This window comes from Hydra vulgaris, chromosome 08, assembly GCF_038396675.1.
Source record: "Hydra vulgaris chromosome 08, alternate assembly HydraT2T_AEP".
NCBI lineage: Eukaryota > Metazoa > Cnidaria > Hydrozoa > Anthoathecata > Hydridae > Hydra > Hydra vulgaris.
The window spans coordinates 54110985-54127500 of record NC_088927.1 but is presented as its reverse complement, the minus strand read 5'-3'; the positions used below and the strand labels follow the sequence as shown (position 1 = coordinate 54127500).

The 16516-nt window shown below is 26.4% G+C and overlaps 1 protein-coding gene and 2 long non-coding RNA genes across 5 annotated transcripts in view; 2 read left to right on the top strand and 1 right to left on the bottom strand.

Moving 5' to 3' along the window:
- Positions 1-16516, top strand: part of LOC136083977 (uncharacterized) — a 74730-nt gene that overhangs the window by 43695 nt on the left and 14519 nt on the right. The window lies entirely within an intron of this gene.
- On the bottom strand, positions 70-4187 carry LOC136083976 (uncharacterized). Of its 2 annotated transcripts, XR_010640256.1 has the most exons (4): positions 3900-4187; positions 2375-2443; positions 2105-2234; positions 70-310 (listed from the first exon to the last, which is right to left on the bottom strand). It is a non-coding gene; the product is annotated as an uncharacterized LOC136083976 (long non-coding RNA). The 2 variants fall into 2 exon arrangements; XR_010640255.1 differs by lacking the exon at positions 3900-4187 and having other exon boundaries at positions 2375-2536.
- LOC136083975 (uncharacterized) lies at positions 10388-15260 on the top strand. 2 transcript variants are annotated; one of them, XM_065803950.1, is made up of 2 exons: positions 10388-11117; positions 11342-15258. In XM_065803950.1, exons 1-2 carry the CDS (start codon positions 10816-10818, stop codon positions 12069-12071), a joined length of 1032 nt encoding a protein of 343 aa, XP_065660022.1. In that variant the 5' UTR covers positions 10388-10815; the 3' UTR covers positions 12072-15258. The 2 variants fall into 2 exon arrangements, with proteins under 2 accessions (XP_065660022.1, XP_065660021.1); XM_065803949.1 differs by having other exon boundaries at positions 10392-11117; positions 11342-15260.

The following is a 16516-nucleotide window of genomic DNA, read 5'->3' as shown; positions in this document are numbered from 1 at the left end:
ATCGCAAAATATTATTAAACGTAATTAAACGTGGCTATAATATATATTGAATTGCCAAATAAAACTAAATTGTAAGTTGAACTCTGCCCTAGCAATATTTCCAAAATCAATTTTTAATACAAACAGTAATATACAATGATAAATATAAAAAAGCTTAACGTATACAATTTATAGATATATATATAAAAATATAAATATTTTCTTTAAAATTTATGTGTGTGAGTGTTTGCATATATATTTATGCAATATATAAAAATACAATTAACAGGATATCGTATCGATAGGCCAGGATATCATTGAGATACAGAATCTAAATCAAAAAACAAAACTTGTACAATTAGTAGTCTGAAAGCAAATGTAAAAAAAAAATGTTATTAAATTAGTATAATTATTATTAAATTTAAAAAGTAAATATATATATATATATACATATATATATATATATACATGTATATATATATATATATATATATATATATATATATATATATATATATATATATATAAATATATATATATATATATATATATATATATACATATATATATATACAACTTATTTATATATATAATTTATAATTATAGGTTCAGGTATCACTCCATTGACTAGTTTTTAACTATATGAGTGACACCTAACCTTATTTATGTAAGTTTATAAATATTATTGTAAATTTTCATATTTTATGGTTAAATAAATGGATTATTATTATATATAAAATATATAGATAAATAAATTACATATATATATATAAATTCTATATATATATATAAATTCTATATATATATATAAATTATATATATATATATAAATTATATATATATATATATATATATTTATTTATATATATATATATATATATATATATATATATATATATATATATATATATATATATATATACATATTTATTTATTTATTATACAGTAAACTCCCGGTTATTCGAAATGGCACTTATTAAAATTTTCTGCTTATTCGAAGCAATTTTTATTTCCTGTGCTTTGTCAATAACTACATCTACATGTTTATTATCAAATATAATGCTTTGTCAATAACTATTTACTTAAAAGTATTAACATCAAAATTATTTTGTTAAAGTTATTAACAATAAGCATTTTAAACTATATTTTTTGGAATTTATTTTTAGAAAAAGTTAAAATAATAATAATGGTTTATCATCAAAATTATTCATTGGACATCAGATCTTGAGTCACTTTTGATCAAAAAAAGGGCCTAACCTACAAGCAACGTGATGAAAAATATCAAGTATCAGTAAGTGGTGTTAGGAAGATGTGTATAAAGTATGAAACAACTGGTTCTGCTGAAAATCAGAAAAGACTTGGTCGCCCCATTAAGACTTCAACAATAACCAATATCCTAATTGCACTGATAAAAAAAAAATTCAACAATAACCTAAAGACAGAATGTTGAAAATCTTAAATTAAATGTTTTTTATCGAACTGTACAGAGAAGACTTAATTTAAGTGGTTTAATAATTTAGGTGGTTTAAATAAACCTTCTCCAGAAATATAAACCCCTCATTAGTTGTATAAGCAAAGAAAAACTTTTAGCATTTGCAAAACTGCATATTAACAAGTGTGAGGCATTTTTGAACTTAGTGTTATGGACTGATAAGAATAAATGTCAAATACTTGGCTTAAAAAACGACAAAGAGTTTGGCGCAGACCTTGTGATGCACTCTTAGATAGAAATTTTACAAAAACAGTCTAGCATGGAGGTGGTTCGCCTATGGCTCGGGGATGTTTTGATTCAAATAGTGTGGGACGACTGGTGAATGTTGAATGTATAATGACAGGGAAGTTGCATGTTGATTAGCTTTCAAAAAGTTAATGTCAATCCGTTTAAGAATTGATAGCAAATTTTTTTTTCACCATGACAACGACCCTAAACACACATGCAAAGGGGCATGTGTGTTTAGGGTCTATCTATATCTATGTATATATGTATCTATGTATATCCATATAATGTATATGTCTATATATATATATATATATATATATATAGACATATACATTTTATGGAAGTCAAATTTTACAATTAAAAATAGTCACAATTCCATACATAAATTAACTAAATTAAACTTACTTGAATAGTTGTAACTATAAACCATCAATTTAAATCATATAATGTACTTTGTTCATAAGATGGAAACCAGTTAAAACCATATCATTCCTCTATCTTTGATCCACCAGAACTTTACTAAATAAACTTACACCTAAAATCAAATTATCACATGTCAAAAAAATTTAAACAGTATTATTAAAATCAGATATGACTAATAGTTATTATTAAGTTTTATTTATTTTTCACCATATAAATAGTTAAATGCAAAGAGAAACACAATCATTCACTAACATAATTACTTTCATTCTTTTTTGGAGTCCTCTGTAGTCGTAAAATTAAATCCTTCGCCTACTTCTTTATCTAATAATAGATACTTATAAGTAATTATTTAGTAAAACAAATATAAACAAAAATGTAAAAACTAAAATGTAGACCCAGTGCAAACAGATTACGATATATATCTAGGTAATCATAATACAATAAACAGATTCAAAATTTTACTTATCCCAAAATAAAAATAAGACTTATAAGATGTTTATTTGATATAGTACTTCACCGTTAATTATAGAAGTTTAATTGATATAGTACTTCACCATTAATATAAAACTATAACAGTTTTTTTATTAATATAAAACAATTAAAATAGCAATGAGTACTGTAAAATTTAATATCCTCCAGTAACTTTAAATCTTTAAACTCTAAGCTTGTTCAATGAATAATCAATGGGAAAACTATTATAGGAAGCCTATATATATATATATATATATATATATATATATATATATATATATATATATATATATATATATATATATATATATATATATATATATATATATATATATATATATATATATATATATATATATAATGTATGTATATATATATATATATATATATATATATATATATATGTATATATAAAATGTATATATATATATATATATATATATATATATATATATATATATATATATATATATATATATATATATATATATATATATATATATATATATATATTCATAATTACATGCATTAATACATAATATTAAAATAAATAAAAATACATATCAAAGGTATGTGATAAATAATAAATGTTAGAATTATATATACAACAGCAACTCTAAAACTAGGACTAGAAATATAAACATTATATATACATATATAAAATGTATATATTTCTTTTATATATATTCATAAATTTACCCATATTTATATGCATAAATACATATTATTAAAATAAATAAAAATGTATGATAAAGAATAAATGTTAGAATTAAATATACAACACCAACTCTATAATTAGGACTTAATACTTTTCCTGTTAAAATTAGAAGTTTTTCAAAAAAAATGGAAATAAAGTATCTTATCCAAACGTGTTTTTATATAAAAAAAACTTAATAATGCATACTTTCATTATTGGTTGAAGATTTTATACTGAATATTTGCTTGATAATTAGGGTAAGGTGTTTAAAGTTTTTCAAATAAATAAAAAAATTAGTCTGTGAACAGACTAAATTTAGTCTGACTTATTATGTTTTATTAATTTTGATATTACTTAAAACATCTGAATCTTATTAAAATTAAGTGCTATTTTTAACTTAGAAATAACATATTTAATACAACTTTGCAATTTATTAAAATGGTCATTTTCAAATAAATAAATCATCAACAAAAATAACCTGAATAAACCGAATATACTCTGAGATTTATGTATATTATATACAATTTGATGCAAAATCTAAAAGTTTTAAATTAGACGCAATAAAAAGAAGTTATAAAACATAACTTTATCAAAATATTTTTTTTATACCATCTGCATGCATTCTATTAAGTTTTCGTTGCCTTTTCTTTACGGCAAATTATTTTTGTAATGGCTAGTTAATGAGACAATAATTTTCAATGTGTCACTTCCTTAACGTTGTCAAAACAACGTTTAATTAACGTTGGCAAAATAACACTTTTTCAACGTTTTTTAACTACCACATTTTCAACGTTGGTATATGTAACGTTGAATAAGCGTTGTTTCATAAATAGCTTAAATACGTTGAAAAAGCAGCTAATGTCTAACGTTGATAAACCTTCAACTTTGCGACGTTTTTACAGTGATTATTTGCGTACTTTTATTCAACGTTGAACAAACGCGGTTTTTTGAGAAGATAATATAAGTTGATATTTATACGCTTATTCAACGTTGAAAATGTGACGTTTAAAAAGCGGTTTATTTTTAACGTTGATGAAGCATAGATTTTGAATCGTCTTTAAAATGGCTTTTTGCGTAAGTTGATTCCACGTTGAATAAACGTCTTTTTTTGAGAAGCTAAATTACGTTACAATTTCAACGCTTATTCAACGTTTAAATTTACCGCGATTTAGTATACAATAACAAACATTGATTCAACGTTGAAAGCGCGTTGTTTTTGTGACTGTAACGCTTTTTCTACGCTGCGACCGGTTTTCAACGTTGATTCAACGCTGACATGTTTGCTGGGTAGGTAGCTTCATAAAATAGTTAAACTTTTATTTTTAAACCAAATTAGTACTATTATAATGAGATTATTAAATTACAAATTTTAATACTAAATTAATTATCTTAGGCCAACTAGAAAAAAAGATAAGGCGTTTTGAAGGTGAAGAAAATAAAGTGGACATCTTAACAAAGATACACAGGAAAACGACTATAAAAGTGGACTTTAAAATATAGCGCATAAGATATTCACAATGTACCATAACATAGTTATTAAAAAATGTTTATTATATCCGACTTTGTAATAATTAGATTAACAAAAATATATATATATATATAAAAGGGGTTGATTGGGCCCATTTTAAAACCAAGTTAAATTCTATTCAAGTCATTTTATTTAAAAATTGTCATAATTTGTCAAAAATTTAAGTTTGTTTTTTCTCGTATCAAATAAGAATGAAAAAAAAATTATGAAAAAAAAATGTGAATGGAGCCTGGGAACAAAAATAGCCCAAAAGGTTAGCACTTTAAAAAGTGGAATTTAAAATGTAGCGTATAAGATATTCACCAAGTACCATGAAAAAAACTTTATTTAAATATGTGACGGGATTAAGTAAATACAATACTAAATTTAAACTCATCAACAGACTTTAAATTCACCTAATAATCTTTTATTTTTCTAAAGTTATGACCAAGTGAAGTTTCCACTCATCCCTAAACGAGGGGGTTGTAAATATCACATGATTATAACTTTTGAGCATTAAAAGATGTTTAGATTAAATTTGAAAGCTGTCCATGAAATTAAATTTAGTATAAGATGAAAAATTAATTACTCGTTGGCTTAACAGTTAGTTAGGCCAACAGAGACAAGGGTGCTAACCTTTTTAGATATTTTTGTTCCCAAGTTTTAATTATCGCATTTTTTTGCAAATCATTCTCATTTGACATATAAATGAACATCATTATATGTACAGTTTTCAGAAAGCCTAAAGTCATGTGTCTGCTTTTTCTTTTATTTTACATTGTCTAAAGTGTAGAATAATCATGTGTCAGGTCTTAGTTACTATAGAAAATTTAAAAAAATTAAGATTATATAAAAAATTTGTATACAATATTTTCAAAAAAGACTTGTCTTGGACAATAATAAAGCTTAATATAATAATATAATAATAAAGCCTAATATAATACCGAAAGTTTTAAATAAATTCCAGGTCTTTAAGTATTAAATCTGCCACAACTCCTTCCTGGCTTATGTCAATATCTTCAGCTTCATCTTCATTGACTTTCCAATACCCTAATGTGAATGTAAATGATTTTTTCTTTGTTGCTTTGATTAATAATCTTATCAAAAAGTAAATGTCTATTTCCATCATCAAGCTCCCATTCAAGCTGCCCTATCAAGGTTCCATTCTTCAAAATTATACTTAAAAATTGTTCTTGTTTTTCATCAATAATAATAAAAAAAGGATGTAATTTTTGCATTACCAGCTATTGCTTTTTTAACTTCCTTCTAGTTGCTTTCTTTCCAGTAGTTCTTTTTTTAAACTAGCTTTGGTACATCTTTTTCCTATTTCTTCATACAAAAGATTATTAAAATTTTTTGAGGCTCGACATATTAACGCTCCTCTCTTAATTGCAAGCTGAATGAGGTCTTCTTGTTCTGGCGACGTTAATGTTTTGTTTACCCTGGCTTTTATTTTTGAATCCAGGAAGCCTAAAAATGCATTAGGAACGCAACGTAAAATAAATCAAGCATGTCCAAGATCCTCTCAGCCTCCATTGTATGTGGTGGAGCAGATAGTGTGGTTTTTATCCTTTCTTTAGATGGATTTGAGAGTTTACCAGTCAAATACCATTTGACTGGCCATTTGTCTGTAAGGAGCTTTTCAAAGCTGTCTGTATGGAGCTTTTCAAAGCTGATAAAATCTTTACCAAAATTTTTTCATTTTAATGACACAAAGTGATTAATTATCTTCTTTAATATTCAATGCTTGACTAAATACATCCACATCTGAATAAAGAATTGATTCTAGATTACTTATGAAGTTGGATAATTTCTTTATTGCTTTTTGGAAAATGTCCCCCAAATAAAAAAATATTAAACTCTCATACATATTTTAAATTCCTTTATTACTTTATTAAAAAACATTAGAAACTTACCAACTCAAGATAACTCTTTTCTGTTGCACTTTTATAAACCAGACTCATCCATGGCCCAATTATTATTTTTCCAATCAAGCCCAATCCTTGCAATTGCACAAGTGTCATATCGTTACTTTAGAAAGACTTAAGAATTTGCAAATTTTATTTTTAGTGTTGCTGAAATAACAAAACAAAAACAAAAAAATTCAAGTATAATACAAAGTTGTAATCAAATTCTATTAAACTTAATATTTATCTAAAAAAATCTGTACCTTTCAAGAAAGTTTATATAAGTTTTTTATGTGTAACAACAATCCCTGCCATATGGAACAAGACATGAAATCTGTTAACAACATATCGAAGGAATAGCCCTGGAGCAACATTGTTTTTTTAAGATAGCTTTTGAGTGCAGCAAGATCTCCTTTGAAACCATACCTGATTTTCAGACAGAAAAAAATTACAATTTCATATTTTCAAAACAGTTTGTGAAACAATAAAGAAAAAATAAAGTTTTTAAAATTATTATTAAATATTTTATAAAGTTAAATGAAAATAGCCATTACCTTAGCTTCGAAAAATTTTTGAGGACTGTTATGGCAATCCTTTCAGTTCCTTTAGCTGGTTTTACCTTCATCTTGTTATCTATTGTTCTAAGAGCTGATAATGTCTTTAAATCAATAGTTTCCAGTGGATAAACATTGCAGTGCAGTTGTATTAATTCAATATCCATCTCCTCCTGAAGCATGTTTTTCACACAACTATTAACAGGTGCTCTGTCTGACAGACAACTTTTAATTTTTTGAGTGAATATGTCTAAAACTTCTATTGATAGCATTTTTTTGAACTCTGTAAATGTATTGGCAAGTTCTTATAACACACTGACTATATGAGTAGCACAGTCAAATTCTGTACCCCCAGCAAGTTTAGCGGTTGATAAGGAATAAGATCTCTGTGAAGGATAGGTACTGGTATGAAACGCGTTGAAATGTGTGTTTAAAATGGTGGTCGCATTGAACACCAATGCTGCACATTCACAATAAAAAGTGTCTCACCAGCTTATACCAATGCTAAAACGTCTGGCTCAAATGCCATTCTATTTACTGTGATTGAGCGGGGTGTTTCCTGAAGTTCTGTGTTGTGTCATATTTCAGAAATTTTTTCCAACAAAAATGAGACATTTTCCACAAGTACATTGTTAATAATTGCAGCATAAACACGATTTCTTATGGGTAGGTCATATATTTTTAGTTTTTCGGTTTACAACTTTGTTCTACTTATTTTAAGAATTCTTAACTCATTTATACATTCTGGAGTATAGAACTTATTCTGCTGAATTCTATTTTTTCTTTTTTCGTTTGAATACTTTAATTTCCTGTCTTTTAAGTTTTTTGTTTGTTAATTTGTTTTGGGTCATTGAACTTCTTAAAAAACAAACTGTCCGTTGCAATTTTCTGTTCTTTTCTTGTAAATTACGTAACGCATTTTTTTTTTTTTTTTTTTTTTTTTGTGCATAAATTGCATTTTATTCTCTGTAAACTTTTTGAAAAGCGATGTCAAAATAAAAAACGGATATTAAACGGACACGAATGATAGTACCTATATATATATATATATATATATATATATATATATATATATATATATATATATATATATATATATATATATATATATATATATATATATATATATATATATAGGTACCATCATATATATATATATATATATATATATATATATATATATATATATATATATATATATATATATATTATAAACAGAGCCGGCTTGTGAGCAATTTTTAGTGTGTGCAAAAAAAATATTGCCGCCCAAAATTTTGATCAAATTTTATCAGAATAACAGAATTTTTTGGCAATTTTTCAGTTATGTTGATCTTAATATTTTCTACCTGTGTGCACACTTCGCAGACGCCACCAGCCAGCATTGTATATACGTATTTAAAAATATATATTTCTTTTATATATATTCATAAGTTTACCCATATATACATGAATAAACATATATTATTAAAATAAATAAAAATATATACAAATAAAAATATATGATAAAGAATAAATGTTAGAATTTAATATACAACACCAACACTATAATTAGGACTTGATACTTTTCGTGATAAAATTTGAAGTTATTTTAAAAAATGGAAAAGAAGTTACTTATACAATGTGTTTTTATTCACAAAAAAAAAATTAATATTGCATACTTTCATTATTTGTGGAGGATTTTACACTGAAGTATTTATTTGATAATTAGGTTAAAATGTTAAATGTTTTTCGAACAAATTAAAAGTGTTTGTCTGTTAACAGCGTTAGTTTAGTCTGACTTATTTACTTTTTATTCTTTTATACTTATATACTTATATACTTTTAAGACTTATATACTTTTAATAATTTTGATATCACTTTATACATCTTAATTTTATTAAAATTAAGTACTATTCCTAAGTAAGAAATAACATATTTAAAAAAGTTGAGCATTTTATTAAAATTGTCAACTTAAAATAAATAAAACAATGACCAAAAACAACCTTTAATAAATCGAATTTATGCTGAGATATATATATTATATACATTTTGATATAAAATCTAAAAGTTTTAAATTAGTCGCAACAAAAATAGGTTATAAAACATAACTTTATTAAAATATTTTTTATACCATCTGCATGCATTTTATTAAGTTTTCCTTGCCTTTCCATTAAGAGACATAAGACATAATTGTCAATGTTTCACTTTCTCAACGTTGTCAAAGCAACGTTTTATTAACGTTGGCAAAGTACAACACTTTTTTGAAGTTTTTTAATTACCACATTTTCAACGTCGGTATCCGTCCAGTCGGCGTGACGTCACTCCGTCTTAAAAGTATTGTTTTAAAAGTATCTTGAATTGAGGGAAAACAATCTAAAGAATCTGTTGCGGTTTGTTGATTTTTTTTTTTTTTTTGTAAATCCTATATAGTTTTTGTGCAGTAAGGTTGCACTAACATAATAAATAAAAAATAAATGCTAAAGTCTTTCTAAAGATAAAGTATTTCAAAGAAAGTGGTTGAATACGATAAATCGTGCTGTGGATAGTAGTGCATGTAGCAAATAATGGTTTCCTAAAATCTTGTAGTATTTATCTTTGTTCGACACACTTGATTTCTGGTTGGATACTTTTAATTTGCATCTTAATTTAGTACAAGTAAATAAATATCAAAATATCAGTACTTTTATATCCTAAAACAACCAAAATAATATGAAGCGCTATAAAGCGTCATTTTATTCAAACAGAGATTAACTTTTAAAGTAATTTTCTTGACTTTGCATATAAGAATAAATAGTTTGTTTACCCCCGATTCATTATGGTTACTTTTGATTTCGTGATATAGTCACGTGATTCCGACTAGAATGGATATTAGGGTGTTTCATATTTTATCAATTTTTGAAATCGAACTTGCGAATCGATTTATAAATTGACTATTTGTATAAAAATAAGTTTGAGCAAAAAAAATTAAAAAAATTTAATTTTTAGGGTCCCCGCCAGTTCGATTTTGGGCCAAAATTGTCGGGTGTTTTAAACGCCTGGCGGGGACCTTAAAATTTATCTAAATTTATCTTCTTTTTTTTTTAAATGTTATATGTTGGATTGAATGTTTATCACATAAAAGGAGCATGTCGAAAAAATAAAGAAATTAGTCTACATAATATTTTGAAATTGGTGAAAAATCCAAATTTTCTTTCACAAAAACCTATTTTATTACTCGGTGGCGTATAAAAAACTTTTTTTATACCCTAATAAACTGTTTCCAAACCCGGAAAAAACTATAATTTGAATAGTTTTTTTATTAGTGTTAAATGAAGTCTAAAAAAAATAATAATTGGATCCATGGAGTAACATGCCCCGGACACTAACCTTTATGGCCCCTACTTAATAAACATTAGAGAGCAATAAATTGAAAATCTGGAAATTTGATCGGAAAATATTTTTAGAAAATGTATATACCAAGGTACTTAAATAATAATTTAAAATTTAACAACTACTTTCCAATGCGAAGACAAAGTATTTAAACTAAATTTGCGTTACTAATAATAAGTGCTTTAATATTTTTTTAAATAATATTCAAAATGGCTAAAATTACGAGACTAAAAGCTAGAGCTTATTTATTTGAAGAAGAAAGCCTGATAGAAAACTTAACTCAGATAACTTTTGCAACAAATAAAGAATTAATTCTTAACTTTCAGTTTAAAAGATCTAGTAACAAGTTAACTCCATCCAAAAGGTTTATTGGTTGTACTGATGGGCCCGATAAATTCGCAAAGTGCTCCGGACTTGTCAATTGCCCTGACAACTGTATTCTTTTTGCAGTAAAAAAACCATGGTTAGACGGAGGTTATAAAGATGGATTATTAACGGATAAATCTATAAGGTAAGTTTTATAATTTCAATTTTTAATAAAATAGTTATTATAAATTTGTATAATCATTCGAACTTAATAAGCTAGTAGATGATTAAGGTTTTTTTGTAGTACCACTGCAACTAATTTTTTTAGTTGTTATTACGTGTGGATTATAGCTTAATAATGCAAAATATAAGGTGCATCTTAAAGTTAATATTTCTATTTTATTTAATGTATTATCTTAATTTTTTCAGGAATAATATTACTCGTTTAATCGATAGTTGGGAGACATTAAAGAAAAGTAAGAATAAAGACTCTAAAGCAGCAGAGAAATCTAGGAAAGAATTCAAAAAGAAGGGGGAGCAGGTATTTTGGATTGGTAAAGATAATATTAAGGAAATCTTAAAAAAAACGAGCCTTGATAAACTTTCATACTATGTTGATATCCAATTTTTAAAAGACCAAAAGTCCAGTCGTCTAATGACATTGGGGAGCAAAGACATGAGATATAAAACGGTAAATAAGGATAAGAAGCCTTTAAAAAGTTGTAATATTAAACAGTTACCCCAAATAGACGAATCAACTACAGATCTAGAGCTTCTCTCAGATATCAGTGACGTGAGTACAGAATCAGATATTTCTTTTGATTTATCGCAACCCGGCCCAAGTAACGCAAAACAAGAGTTAAGAAAAGGTTTTGTTAAAGATATTGCCATGACATCAGTCTCAAAAAATATTTCATCAAGAGATCTAGTGCATGTATGTACGGATTTAATTGTAAGTTCAGGCGGAAATGTGGCTGATTTTTCAGTGTCTCATTCAACTATTTGGCGAGCTCAAAAAAAATCTATTCGGGAAAATGCTGAACAATATAAGAAAAATGTAAAAATTGCTACCGCTAAAGCTACTTTTCCCATAATAGCACATTTTGATGGAAAAATTATCGAAGACATCACAGAAGGTATAAAATCAAAAAGAGATTGATTTGCGGTCTCGGAAAATATTGATGGTAAAATGAAGCTCCTTGGCATTCCAGCAATTGATCGTGGTACTGGACAAGCTCAATACGATGCTTTAGTTAAAATACTGGATGAGTATGGAATATGTGATGACGTGAAAGGTTTATGTTTTGATACAACAGCTACAAATACAGGAAGACTTTCTGGTACAAATGTCAGGTTTAGTCATAAACAAAACTCAATTCTACTAGAGCTGGCTTGCAGGAGGCATGTTTATGAGTTACATCTAAAACACTTCTGTGAAAGACAGTGCAGTAGAAAAACTAAATCTCCAGAAAACCTAATGTTTAAACGGTTCCAATTAAACTGGAATGACATTAAAAGTAGCATTGACTCTTCAAAGTTTGTAAAATATGACACTCAATCTATTGCTACCACTTTCTTAGAAATCCATAAACTCGATGCTGTAAAATATTGCGAGATTGCTCTAAAAAAAAACACTTTTCCCAGAGGAGACTACAAGGAGTTATTGAAACTAACCCTAATGTACTTATGCCCTGAAAGAGATTTTAAAATTCAAGCTCCAGGGTGCGTGTCTCATGCACGTTTTATGTCCAAAGCTATTTATTATCTCAAGATTCGGATATTGAGTTTGCAACTGTCTTATGAATTGACAGATGATCAAAAGAACGAAGTGCAGTCTACTGCTGAGTTTATCTCAATCTTTTATACCGTCTGGTTTTTAAAAACCTCTTTACCTTACGCTGCGCCTTACCAAGATATAAAAGCCTATTGGCAAATGACAAAATATAGAGGTTACGTAGAACAATATGTTCAGAATTCTGAAACAATTTTAAATGGAATTGATGCCACAATGGTTTCAATGGAATCATATTTATGGTACCTTGATGAAACTTTAATTCCGCTGGCTCTTCTAGACCAAGGTATTTCTGTTGCAGAGAGAGAAGAAGTTGCAAAAATGGTCTTTTCGAAACCAGTTCCTGAATTTTTTCGGCATTCCGAAAAATTAAATTTGTTAAAAACTCTTAACTTTAACCTAGAAAAACCACCAAGTATTGCCCAACTAGTGGGAGAAAACTCTTGGTTCATATTTAGCTTGTTAAACCTTACTAAGCTAAATGATAAACTTTGGTTAAACAGCCCGGCACCACTATGGGAGTATATTGAACAGTTTAAGATTTTCTCCCAGTTTGTTTCCAACCTTGCAGTGGTTAACGACGTTTCTGAAAAATCTATTAAAGTTGTATCAGACTTTGTAAATAACGTTCACAATGAAGACGATCGTCAGGACTTACTGCTAGCTATTCACCAAAGGAGAGTAAACCTTAACAAGGCAAAGACTAAAAAAGATTTGCAATTAGCATATCAAGCAATTGCAAAATAGATATAGTTTTTAAATGATGACTTTTATTTAATGATGTAATATTGATTTGTACTTTTTATTTAATTATACTTAAACATATCATTCTTTTTTATTTTTTATTTTTTACAAAACCAAAAAAAACTTTGCAACAATACCAAGAAAATCATTTAAAGTTGAAAAGCTACCATATACTTTCTAATCTTGAGGCAATAAAACTAATAACAACAATACCACTTTTAACAATGTTGCAGTAAGTTCATTAAGTCTTTTTTATTATAAAAATAACTAAAATAAACAATTGTTATTAGGCTATTAAGGTTAGCGTAAGGGTTAGGTTACCTCGAAGGATAAAAGAAATTTTTTTTTAGACCTGTATATACCTCATTTGACACTATTATTAAAAAAATCTAGGTTATTGATTTTTCCGCGTCTGGAAACAGTTTATTAGAAAATCAAAAATGTTTTTTATACGCGATTGAGTGATAAAATAGATTTTTAAGATGGAAAATTTGGATTTTTCACCAATTTTAAAAGATTCTGTAGACTAATTTCTTAATTTTTTCAACATGCTCCATTTATGTGATTAATATTCAATCCAACATATAACATTTAAAAGAATAAAAAAAAAATTTCGATAAATTTTAAGGTCCCCGCCAGGCCTTTAAAACACCCATCATTTTTGGCCCAAAATCGAACTGGCGGGGACCCTAAAAATTAAAATTTTTTTTTTTTTTTTTGCTCAAACTTATTTTTATACAAATAGTCAATTTATAAATCGATTCGCGAGTTCGATTTCGAAAATTGATAAAATATGAAACACCCTAATGGATATGTTACGTTGAATTAACATTGTTTTATAAATAGATTAAATACGTTGAAGAAGCAGCTAATGTCTAACATTGATAAACCTTAAACTTTGCAACGTTTTCACATTGATTATTTGCGCACTTTTATTCAACGATGAATATAAGAAAATATGATTGGTTTAAATTTATAAGCGTTAAAAATGTAACGTTTAAAAAGCGGTTTATTTTTACCGTTGATAAAGCATAAAATTTAAAACGTTTTTAAATTGGCTTTTTCAACGTTGAACAAACGTTTTATATTGAGAAGCTAAATTACGTTACGATTTCAACGCTTATTCAAAGTTTCAATTTACCGCGATTTAGTATACAAAAAAAAAAACATTGAATCAATGTTGAAAGCACGTTTTTTTTGACTGCAATGTTTTTTCTACGCTGCAGCTGGTTTTCAACGTTGATTCAAATGCTGACATATTTGCGGGGAGGCCACAGTCAGATTATTTTAAATCTTGCATTTTTTCAGTTAACCAATTATTTCTAAGAGATTTGATTAGATGGACATAATCACGGGGAAATAAAATAATTTCAGTTTCCCGCTTTGGAGAAATCAAACTGAATTTTCTAAAGAATGCTTAATTTACTTTATTACCTCTATATAATGAGCAAATTATAAAACTTAAAACAGTAGTTGCAAAATGTACTGCATTATTTAATGCTTTTCCAAAAAAAAAAAACCGCCTTGATACATTAGTTGTGGCTTTACATAAACTTCGTCGATTACAATTATGACATTTTTTTGACGGGGATGAATAATATATTTGTTAAGGAAATCAACATCCTCTAATTTAGCAACTTTTGATATAAGTTTACCAAGTTTACAATACTTGGCGTTTTATAAACATCTCTAATATTAGAGATGTGTATAAAATGCCAAAAAAATGTCGTTATTATAATCGACGAAGTTTATGGAAAACCACAAGTTACGTATCAAGGCGGTAATTTATATGGATAAACTTAAAATCATTTAAAACATCTTATTAGCATGTATGCATTAACATTTTTTGGTAATAAAAAATATTCACCAGAATTTCTAATTCGAAGGCTTTTGATTTTGCAAAATCAAAATCTCATTGCAGTTGTATTATAGTACAACTGTAAAGAGATTTTGAAATTGCAAAATACTCAAAATCCTTAGAATTAAAATTTTTGGTGCACAATTTTTATTGCCAACAAATGTTAATGCATGCAAGCTAATAATTTGTTGCAGAACAATTTTTTTTATGATCCATTACAATGGATCATAAAAATAAAAAAGTAAATAAAAAAGTGTAAATATTAAAATGCTTCAATAATTTGTAAGTAAGATGAAATTTTATGTATTCGATAATTGTTTAGTGGTTTAATCGTGCATCAAGTTCCACAATGAAAACCTTCGAACTGCATTTACATTTTAATTTTTGAAAGAAACTGTGAAATTGCAGAGGTATTAATATAATCTTTACTTTGGATTATTTACCCATCATCCACTCTAGAAGATATTACTGGAAAAAAACAACAACTTTTTTGCTTACTTTTTTGCAATGGTCATTGAAACAACTAATTTCATACAAATCCAAGTGAGATGAAATTTTATCAGCCTCTACGTTTTGTGTAGATGGTAGTGATTCTGTTGTTGTTCTTTTTTTATTTGGTAGAGGTGTAGGAACTTGACTCGGCAATACACAACTAAAACATTTGGCGGACTTGAAGGATGAATTTTACCATAAACTTAAAACGTTTCATAAATAAATTGGCAATGATATTCATTAATAAATATAATTGGGCTGTCTGAAATTCTTTCTCTTTATGTTGCATGCATCCACCTTTTTCTTTCTTGAGGATTATGATTTTTGTTTGGTTACCGAAAAAAATTACTTTATGTTCTTGGTCATAGTTGCCTATGCAACCAGTTACACAACATTTAAAGGGCATGATTTAATTTTTTTGTTGAAATAAAGTTTAACTTTTTAAAATATAGAAAATATTCTATTTTTATATATACATTTATATGTATATATTTTTGTATATAAATATATGTATATATATATATATATATATATATATATATATATATATATATATATATATATATATATATATATATATATATATATAAATGTAAAACAATCTAAAAATGAAATTATTGTTGTACATTTTTAGAATATATTCTAAAAATGTAAAACAATCGTATCACAATAGTAAGTAATATATTTTAAGAAGATTATGTGCATATAATATATTTCA

What these genes read in the sequence shown, in the direction of transcription:
- LOC136083975 (XM_065803949.1), top strand. Translation starts at nt 12,102, where the DNA reads ATGAAGCTCCTTGGCATTCCAGCAATTGATCGTGGTACTGGACAAGCT.